The 11,593-nt window shown below is 36.4% G+C and overlaps 1 gene segment (V, D, J or C); it reads right to left on the bottom strand.

Annotated features, from left to right (window-relative positions):
- Positions 1–2,723: 2,723 nt before the first annotated feature.
- Positions 2,724–11,593, bottom strand: part of LOC108788422 — a 13,421-nt gene continuing 4,551 nt past the window's right edge. Inside the window, 5 exon segments of the C gene segment in view lie at positions 2,724–2,830; positions 5,516–5,569; positions 7,368–7,421; positions 8,035–8,310; positions 10,999–11,091. Of these exon segments, the coding sequence occupies positions 2,724–2,830; positions 5,516–5,569; positions 7,368–7,421; positions 8,035–8,310; positions 10,999–11,091 (584 nt within the window).

Genomic DNA, 11,593 nt, shown 5'->3' on the forward strand with positions numbered 1-11,593 from the left:
ATCCCTCTGATTGAAGGTGCTGGTTGGAAAATTCTCAGCCAAACTTGGGGCCAATCAGTGTGTTTTGACAGCGGCCAACAATGGTGGAGTCCACTATCAACGCTTATACACAGCTTTAAAACATATCTAAAGGCAAACTTTTTTTTTGTTAGCTTTGGATAGGGTGGGGAGGGGTTAGAACCCCTATCAAGTTTGTATTACTGTCTGTGTCCCAGCTAAGAAAATGTACCCTCTCTATGTGTGGTAGTTACCACTGTTGCTGGGACTGAAGTTTTATATTTATTTATTATTTATTTTATATTTAAGCAGTGTCACAAGATCAAAAACAGTAACATAAAAGACATACATATTAATGTTGTAAAATAAAACATTTATTTTTCATATCATATATAAATGCTTGTTAACAGCTATGTTTACATAAACATTACATACATAACACTACACATTTTCATGCAACATTCATTTTAGTCAAGTGAATCATGAAGCTGAGAAAACTACAAGCCTATTGTTTAATGATAAGAATATCAAGCTATAGTCTCCATGGAACTAGAAGAAACTTAAAACTAAGAGAGAGGAATACATGTTTTATAAAATCCACATATAAATTGGACGGGGTCTGTACATACGAGTATACAATTATTACATTACATTAACATAACAATAATATATAACAAAATGATTACATGGGAAGAATAGAAGAACATGAACAGATATATTTATGTCCATATCATTGTCTCTTGATTGTGACAGATTAACATATATTTTGTTTATGTTGCTGTTACAAGTTTTACAAGAGTTTTCTTCTGAGATTTCATAACAAATATTTTTTGCATAGTGGTGCAAGAATATACTGACATGTCTCTAATAGCAGACTCCACATTATTTTTGCATTTGCCTTCAGTTCTTGCTCTGAATCAGACTTCCCACCTCTAATAATTTAAAGTGCAGCTCAATATGTTGTGAGATGTATTACACTGTGGAATGGCGGCGGTGCTAGAGTCCAAGTTTGCAATGCTGCTTTGAAAAACACTGCTAAAAACTGAAACCAGTACATTTTTGTAATGATAGCTTCATTTTTAAACTAATTTTCATCATATAAGAGAAAGAACATTACAGCACTAGTGGTAAGTTATGAGAAAATTAGAGATGGGAAGAGGTGCTGGTCCATGTTTGTTTTCTATTTTTTGTAAGTCCAGAAGATCAATTCCTGTTAAAGAAGAACACATGATTAAATTATTACACCACACTGAATATCAGTAACATGCAACTTTTCGATACATGTGCTTTCTAAAGCTAGTATATTGTAAACTAGTAAAAAGAGTGCAAATTATGCCCATTACCAAACAACATGGTTTACTGTAGGAGAAGAGAATGTTCACTTCACCCTTTGAACCTGTATTCATCCAAACATATGCAAGCAAAGAGCCTCATTTTTTTCATCCATTAATATGTTCACTAAGCTAAGTAACAGTTACTTTGCAAAGAGAATATTCTCTACACATTTATTATATTAACCCCTAAGAATGTATAAATGCACAGAACGCACTTTATTAATAAACAGAACACAATCTAGAGCAGTTGCCCATGGCAATTAATCATCTTATGTCTTTCATTTTCAAAGCTTAACTGAACAAACTAAAAAGAAGGCTGATTGGTCACTATGGAAAACTGCTCCTGATTCTGTCTTCTCCAGATTTGATTAAATCCCCCCCTCAGTGTTTATATTATATGTGGGGGATATGTGTTTATATTATCTATGGGGAGTCAGATGTAAACAGACATGCATCATATACATCAGATTACCCTAATCCACCATCATCAGGTCTGGTGCAACAGAACTTTGTTCCATTTATTTTCCAGACCTAGCCAGATTTGGGGGTAACTGGTTGTACACAGACACCCGCCCGTTAAGATCCAGTTGCCCATAGACTAACATTGGGCTTCTGATCTGATCTGCCTGGTATCTGCTATGAGCCTTCTCTGTTCTATTTAAAACAAAATTTGTCTGGAGTCGGGATTTGCTTTTATCAAACAGATAGGATATGTATTTATACATTTTTATATTGTATTTCATGTATAAATTCTAAATGAGCAAATCATGTCATAACACTGAAATACTGATGAGCACAGTTACACACAAACAGAACAGTTAAAGTTTTTTTTTACATGATTCATAATATGAATAATGTGTTTGATTAATTGTATTTAGATCACTGAAGTAAATGTTCCTATATATCTAAACATAACTGATTTAAAGCTGAACTACACCCCCTATCCTTTACAGGCAAGAAAGGGCTTGGAAGTTTGGTTGAGAGCTGAAATAAGCACACTGGCAACCTTGACAGTTGGCATGACTTAAAAGTAAATGTTTTGAGGAACATTAAATTTGTGGGTCTAGTTCTGCTTTAATACGGGGAATGTTTGATTAGCTTAGTGAATAAGGTAAAGCTGTGTTTACTTTAAATACCCAATTAGGTGCAAGGAAAATTAAAAAAAAAGACCTTAGTGTGCACATGATTGGATTATTAACCACTTTCAGTAGGCTAAGAAAAGTTTTTAAGTAAATCAACACCAAAATGCTTTGGTGTCACTAAGGAATCTTTTGAGAACATAAGGACTAACTGGTGCAGATAGTACTAAAACATTATAAAAATCCCCTTTCATCTTAATTTATTACCAAACCAGTGATAAGTTGTAAAGAAGTTTGGAAAAAATCACTCACCTTAAGATGACCAAAGTCGGAGAGTTATTATGAGATTGAATATAATTGCTTTGGCTGTAAGGGCCCTCCAACCAAGCACTGTTTGAGACAAAGTATTCAAGCTTGGATCTGTAAACAAGAATGAACATTATAGTTTACTTTTTATAGTTTACTATACAATGCTGCATAGTTCTAAGAACCAGTCCATTAAAAGTTGACTTAGTTTTTGGTAGATTCTGATGAGTTAAATGGCTTATATTTTCTCTAGAAGTGAGTTTATAGAGTCTGCATACTGATCTAGCAATAAAATAGGGGCCCGCATTTTCCTGTAGGAATGTATTTTATATGAGAGAACATGCCTTGGGAGTAAGTAAGAATACCAGGGAACACCCTTGTTTTAGCAGGAGGATTTAAACTCCAACGTGGGCAGGAACAGATATATACTGTAAACTGTGATGGGGAGACTCTAAGGGGTCTATTCACTAAGCTGCTGAGGGCAGCCGAGTGAACAACCGACCCCAAGTGAAGTGAGCCGAACACTGTTCGGCTATTCACTTCAGGCTGGTACGGCTGATTTCAGCCGTACATTGGCTGAAATCAGCCGTACATCGGCTTGCTTCACATGGCTTCGGGTCAGCCGAACATCTGGATCGGCTGAGCCGACCCTCCGGCAGGCTACTCACTGCTGTTCGGTCTATTCTCATAGATGCCGAACAGCAGTGAGTGAATAGCCGAATGCCGCATACGGCTCGACTGTTCTGCTCGGTCCGTCAGAGGGACCAGGCAGAACATAAAAAGAGTGAAAAAAGTTTAAAAAAGTAAATTGAAATCGATTTTGCGGAGCTAGCAGTGACAGCTAGCTCTGCCCAATAGTTTCCTATTGTCTGGCGGCTCTGCTGCCGTCAAAAAAAAAAAGAAAAAAAAACTCTCCCGGGCGCTCTGGGAGCCTCCCGGCCGCCCAGGAGAGAAACACTGCTGTGTCTTTCTTTTTCTTTATTCTGACACGGAGCAATGTCAGAATAGAAAAAAAATGTCCCATTGGAATGCATTGCTACATTACTATTGGCTATTTAAATTTAGCCAATAGTAAATAGTAATAGTAATAGTAAAAAAATAGCCAATAGTAAACTAGCATTGTACTCGCCCTCTGCTGATGGACCTGATGGAGAACTGCAGCAGAGGGCGGGTACAATGCTAGTTTACTATTGGCTATTGCAAATTTAAATAGCCAATAGTAATGTAGCAATGCATTTTAATGGGACATTTTTAAAATTATTTTTTCTATTCTGACATCGCTCCGTGTCAGAATAAAGAAAAAAAAAGACACAGCAGTTTTTCTCTCCTTGGCGGCCGGGAGCAGGAGACTCCCGGGGCGCCAGGGAGAGTTAGCTGTTTGGAGGTCAGTGTCCACCGTAAGATCACGACTGGCTCCGCCCAGCTGTCAGAAGCTCGGCCAGCTTCGGCTTTCAGCACAGCTCAGCCGAGCCGATGCATATGCGTTCGTCTCGACTGAGCCGCTCGGCCAGGTTCGGGAGCTGTACGGGCTATAGTGAATAGCCCGTACAGCACCCACCCCTTCGGTTCTACTGAACCGAAGGCTTCCTGGGGCCGAAGCTAGCCGAAGGATCGGCCGAAGCTATGGCTAGATCCTTCAGCTTCGTGAATAGACCCCTAAGATAATTAAATAGCCAGCAGGTAAAGCTGATTGATTCCACCTATAACTAAACTAAATATCACTTTTGGATGAACTTCCGTTTATGTGGAAGCCTTAGTATGCTTAAAACATTTCTATTACTTAAATGTCTGCATGTTAAATGTTAATCTTTTGCCCTTTTCTATCTAGACATTAATACTTGGCTCCATCATGTCAATGAAACAATGACTGCCTAGACCTTATTTTCCTTCTCTGATCCTTACTGAAAATATCCTTTAATATGTTCAAGCTCTGACAAATATAACAATGCACTTGTTGCAAAATGTTTTTTTTTGTAATTTGATATTATTATTATTGTTGTTTGAAATGAAAAAGGATCAAACTGCAGTGGAAAAAGAATGAAACAATATAGACCTTTTCCATGCAATAATTTCTGAGTAAATAGCAGTAAATATATTTGGTTTTGAAGTGTTCTATTTCTAATTTTTTAATTCTCTGGCAAAAGGTAAAACTGGGAGCTCTAGGCATTGCTCTATGCTTGCACATCCAAGGAAAATGATTGATTTGTTAAGGGATAAGAGGTCGTTCACTTGAATGTTTGAATGTTGCTCAGCAAAATCAAGTGAAGTTTTGTCCACTTCAAATGTCCAATCCTGTAATAGCAAAAATCCAGCTTTTCTAACATCCATGGCACAGGACTGAATAATCAAAGTGAACACAGCTTGACCTTATTCACTAAACTCAGGGAACTTGCAGTTTTCTCTTTACAAAGTGAACAGTCTCTTATACTTTAATAATTCAGCCCCAACTGTTCCAAATACACAAACCCACAATACTGACAGGCTCGGAAATGAATACTACTTTAATTGTATTTAATAAACTACTGCAAGCAGAAACACTTTTTATCTTGGTGACAGACTCTTTATTTATACATTAAAATGTAAAGTGGTTTATGATTTATGTCATTGCATTAACAATGTTACATGGGTACTGTAGTTGATCTTTTATGGTACTAAAAATATGCGAATAATAAACAATCTGGCTAAGCAGTGCCATTGCCACAGAACAGTTTACTTGATGGAGAGTTAAAAAGGAATGGCAGAAGCTGACTATATAGGAACCGTTGAGGTACATTTGACTATTCTAAAAGGGTAACTTACTTGTTCGGAAAGACGCATCGATGGAAAGTGATGAGCAAGTCTCTTCAGCGTTTTCTGAAAAATAAAAAAAGTTGGTAGATAAAAGCTATATTCTGCAATAATACACAAAACAGCTCCAACTTTAACTGTAATCACAATATAGCTTATAGGTTACCGTTCTCCTATCCAAAGGGTACAATGCTAGTTTACTATTGGCTATTGCAAATTTAAATAGCCAATAGTAATGTAGCAATGCATTTTAATGGGACATTTTTAAAATTATTTTTTCTATTCTGACATCGCTCCGTGTCAGAATAAAGAAAAAAAAAGACACAGCAGTTTTTCTCTCCTTGGCGGCCGGGAGCAGGAGACTCCCGGGGCGCCAGGGAGAGTTAGCTGTTTGGAGATCAGTGTCCCTGGTTAGCAGGTAACCAGGGACGCTGATCTCTCTGCAAGTGGCCGGAGCCAGCCGTAAGATCACGACTGGCTCCGCCCAGCTGTCAGAAGCTCGGCCAGCTTCGGCTTTCAGCACAGCTCAGCCGAGCCGATGCATATGCGTTCGTCTCGACTGAGCCGCTCGGCCAGGTTCGGGAGCTGTACGGGCTATAGTGAATAGCCCGTACAGCACCCACCCCTTCGGTTCTACTGAACCGAAGGCTTCCTGGGGCCGAAGCTAGCCGAAGGATCGGCCGAAGCTATGGCTAGATCCTTCAGCTTCGTGAATAGACCCCTAAGATAATTAAATAGCCAGCAGGTAAAGCTGATTGATTCCACCTATAACTAAACTAAATATCACTTTTGGATGAACTTCCGTTTATGTGGAAGCCTTAGTATGCTTAAAACATTTCTATTACTTAAATGTCTGCATGTTAAATGTTAATCTTTTGCCCTTTTCTATCTAGACATTAATACTTGGCTCCATCATGTCAATGAAACAATGACTGCCTAGACCTTATTTTCCTTCTCTGATCCTTACTGAAAATATCCTTTAATATGTTCAAGCTCTGACAAATATAACAATGCACTTGTTGCAAAATGTTTTTTTTTGTAATTTGATATTATTATTATTGTTGTTTGAAATGAAAAAGGATCAAACTGCAGTGGAAAAAGAATGAAACAATATAGACCTTTTCCATGCAATAATTTCTGAGTAAATAGCAGTAAATATATTTGGTTTTGAAGTGTTCTATTTCTAATTTTTTAATTCTCTGGCAAAAGGTAAAACTGGGAGCTCTAGGCATTGCTCTATGCTTGCACATCCAAGGAAAATGATTGATTTGTTAAGGGATAAGAGGTCGTTCACTTGAATGTTTGAATGTTGCTCAGCAAAATCAAGTGAAGTTTTGTCCACTTCAAATGTCCAATCCTGTAATAGCAAAAATCCAGCTTTTCTAACATCCATGGCACAGGACTGAATAATCAAAGTGAACACAGCTTGACCTTATTCACTAAACTCAGGGAACTTGCAGTTTTCTCTTTACAAAGTGAACAGTCTCTTATACTTTAATAATTCAGCCCCAACTGTTCCAAATACACAAACCCACAATACTGACAGGCTCGGAAATGAATACTACTTTAATTGTATTTAATAAACTACTGCAAGCAGAAACACTTTTTATCTTGGTGACAGACTCTTTATTTATACATTAAAATGTAAAGTGGTTTATGATTTATGTCATTGCATTAACAATGTTACATGGGTACTGTAGTTGATCTTTTATGGTACTAAAAATATGCGAATAATAAACAATCTGGCTAAGCAGTGCCATTGCCACAGAACAGTTTACTTGATGGAGAGTTAAAAAGGAATGGCAGAAGCTGACTATATAGGAACCGTTGAGGTACATTTGACTATTCTAAAAGGGTAACTTACTTGTTCGGAAAGACGCATCGATGGAAAGTGATGAGCAAGTCTCTTCAGCGTTTTCTGAAAAATAAAAAAAGTTGGTAGATAAAAGCTATATTCTGCAATAATACACAAAACAGCTCCAACTTTAACTGTAATCACAATATAGCTTATAGGTTACCGTTCTCCTATCCAATGACAAATGACTGGCAGAGCAATTTCATTCTAGGCCTTCTAAATGACCCATAATGTGGGCCACTACAAGCGTTTGTTGCTGTCAGAGTAATCAAAGAGGTGCTATAGTAGGTGCAATCATACATGGGCTGCAATGGCATGCGTATATACATCTGGTAAGATTACTTTTATTCTTGCCTGCCATCAACTTTTAAAGCTGGAATATTTGTGCATATACAGAATTAAGTGTAAACTAGTCTCCAAAAATGTGACATCTCTAGGCAACTGATAGTAGGATAAAACTATACACAGAATACAAATAGATTTTGGACTTGGGTAATCTCTTTACCTGGCTGTGATTAGAAATTGCACCTTGATGAATTACTATATCTTGGACAGATTTTGTATTTGTAATATGATCTAAAGCTAACATCTGGTGCCTATAAATGTTGCACAAGATAAATGAATATCTTAGTTTATATGCATGTTCTTTTGGCAGAATGAACTGTGATTTATTTACCTGGGTCAGATTTTGGGTATATTTCGTTGCCATCACCATACCGCATACGACAATCAACATCATTATTGTTATCCCATACGACTGTGCTATATCTCCAAACATCATTTGTTGACTTGTCCAGAACAGCTGTAGCACTGAGAGAACTCTCTATTCCATCAACCGTTAAATTCGTCTGGGGATTTGGGAAATCTGTGACAAGGCACACAAAATTTGGCAAGCCTTCACCTTGTTTAGAAGATTTGAGTTTGTACACAGAAGGGTCTTTCTGCTCTGTTTCTACAAATAAAAAGAGAGAAGAAATTTAGTAGCTGATTTCTGTCCAATGTAATAACTGTATCATTTTAATAAACACCTTAGTTCAAAAGCAACACTTAGACAATATTGTTATACAGTTGAAATTGCATTTTCTTTCATTATATTTTCCAAATAACCATCATAAGTGACTAAAACTATGAAAATCAGTCTCAATAACTAAAAATGTAAAGACAACCAGGGTCAAACTATTATTTTTCTGTTGCTACATAAGCACTATACATTGGCCATACATGGACAATGTCAGCACCTTCTGAAAAACAAACTTCCACTTGAAGATGGTACTTTACAAGAAGATCAGTTCATACAAATGTGATTTTTAGTTTTTGTCTATGCTTGTCTATATTCTCAACATTTCAAATTCTCTAAAATCAATATGATTTCTATGATAATTTGTTTATATATTTTTTCCATGAAGATGCTTACAAAATCAGATATCAAACCATAAAATGTAGAAAAAGTCCACTATGACAAAAACTGGAACATCACACATGGGCACGTAAGTGGCAACCGTCTGGCAGCTTTAACCATTTACCACTAGTTTTGACTGCACAAATGACCAAATAAATGAAAGTAGCCAACCACCAATATTTTTATCAATACCATGAATTGGTCTTATGCATTGGTGGCAGGCTGTCTAAATCACGTTAAATAGATTTTACATCTGATAGCTGTTGAAAGTATCTTAAAATTACTGAACGTTGCCAGCGTAATAGTATTATATTGATTAATTTATTTTCAATACTACTTACTTAGCAATACTAGCAGTGTAGTTCCTTGGCCAAATGTGAGCTTATTTGTGCCATAATCAACACAGTGCTTATCACTCCACCATAAACATTAAGGCATGCACGTTATGAGTGACACTCAAAACCAGTATAAAATCACTTACGGTATTTAAACCTGCCTCATACAATAATAATACCGATATACATATGGATTCATTACTGTTTTACAATACACAAAGAAAATACCAGATACTGTATATTACTTTTTGTATTTTGTGTGCATATGAAATAATCTATCTTCCAAATGAAAGGGCACAGTATGAAGTAAAGACAACTAATCCCTATGTGAGAGGGAACCAGCCACATAAGACTTACTTGAAGTAACAGAAAGAATAGTTCCTCTGGCAAATACCAGTTTTCTTAGACCCTCATTATCACAGTGTTACACTTCCTTACACTTTGGGCTGAAGAGCAATGACCTAGGACTACCAATTAAATGTTTGCTTCTAAAATAGTTAGCTATAATATGATTGTGTGTTGGTTGTATTGGCTACTGCACTTCACTACTTCCCTTTTCAATTAACTTTATTCAGAGGGTACTGTAAAAAAATGCCTTTATCACTGTGAAAAATTTAAAATAAAAACAAATTGTTATTCAAGAGCATAATGACAGATTTGCCCCAATAAAGTGCACTGCAAAGGGAATTTTCACTTTGCAAAGGGATTTCAGCCTTAGTTTACTGAATGTGGTACAGCTCTACTGACTTCCATTATCCAATCATGTGCAAGAAAAAAATCAATTTTTTTTTAACTTTCCTTGCATGGGATCGGGTATTCTTTGCACAGTCAACTTTTATCACATTCACTTAAGTAGGGAAAATTCCTTTTCAGAGTAAAAATTCACTTTGTAAGGTGAACATCAATCAATGATATACTCCTTTAGTAAATCCATGTATGGTAAAATTCAGTGTGCATAACCAGCAGAAAGCAGACCAAAGTAACACCAGCATGCACCCTGTGGGGTGATTTATATAAGTTGTCATTTTTATATTAGCCCAATGACTCAAAAACCCAAATATTTAAATTGTATTCATAGAAGAAACCTGCTTTTTACACTGGTATTAATATTTATTTCTAAATAACAAGCTATTTTGCACCTTATTACGGTTTTCTAAAAATGTCCCATATTTTGTGCAATTACATCACTGATATGTTGCACTGACTGTTGATCATCAGAAATAGTAAATAGTAAATACACTAACCAAGGAAATATTTCAGTCTCTGGATCAACATGACAGCCATGAACCCTTGGCTGCAGCAGTTTTTGAAAGTTTGAACAATTAGATGCATCTGGAAACTCAGAGAAAAGTCAAAGGTCTTTCTTTCTATACTACCCAGGTCAGTGACTTATAGTACAAAAGCAAGAGGGTCGATATGGCAGCTAGGCAACTAGAATTTCCAAAAGAAGAGATCAGCAATAGCAGCTTCCATATTTTTTCAGCACATGTTTTCTTTAAGACTTTGAGTTTGGACACAGATCGAAATTTTCTGTGCACATGATCCACAAAAAATTATGTGTACTTAATTAAAGATAATTCATAAAAATTATAATAATAATGATGTTCTACAAGACAAACTTTACAAGTGTTACTTGCAAAAGTGTTCCCTGTCCAAATATAAACTTGCCATAATTATTTGCACTGTGGTAAACAGCTTGGCAAGAAAACCCATAGGTGACATACCTACATATGCCATAGCTGCGCTATGTGAGTAGATCAGAAAACAGGTTTACATACCTTCTCTGCTTTACATGAATATTTAGAAACAGTATAAAATCATTTTAATCGAACATATATCTACAGCTTTTTTATAATCATATTTTCACTATTAGAAAGGATCAGTATTAGTTAAGATAAAAACTTACCTGGCTTTACTACTAGTTTAGTGCCCTTTCCAAATATTAGCTTATCATAAGTATTAACACAGTGATAGATGGTGTAGCAGGAACTGCCATCCACTAACCATTAATCAAAGACTTCTTTGTTAAATGAATAATAATTTGTTTTTATAAATGATTGTGCATCAAATTAGAAACAAACTATTTGTTTTTGGGGGTTTTTCAAAGGTTTTCTTAAAAATGCCCAACTCAGTTTTGTATGGTGTGGAATTGAGCAGTACTGTATTTTGGCTTGTGTTAATGTTACAAAAAAAACAAATACATTGTGGGCATATATGTCTAGCAGAATAATTGTTCTGTCTCATTAGCATTGCAGTAGTATTCAACCCATCAATCAATCGATCCATCCATCCATCAATCCATGCACCACTCATCCATGCATTTATCTATTTCTAAACGGCTTGTTCTATTGGATGATGTGGGGAAAGTAGACTCATTAGACCTAATTTCTCTTTGTCTGGGTTGAGGGTTAATATATTTCTGGTCATTCCAAGGGATTTCCAGGCTAGATGGGATGCAGAACCCCCCCCCCCCCCCCCCCACCCAAACACTTTCTTTGCGC

The sequence above is a fragment of the Nanorana parkeri genome, unplaced genomic scaffold (assembly GCF_000935625.1).
Source record: "Nanorana parkeri isolate BGI_ZX_2015 unplaced genomic scaffold, ASM93562v1 scaffold325, whole genome shotgun sequence".
Taxonomy (NCBI): domain Eukaryota; kingdom Metazoa; phylum Chordata; class Amphibia; order Anura; family Dicroglossidae; genus Nanorana; species Nanorana parkeri.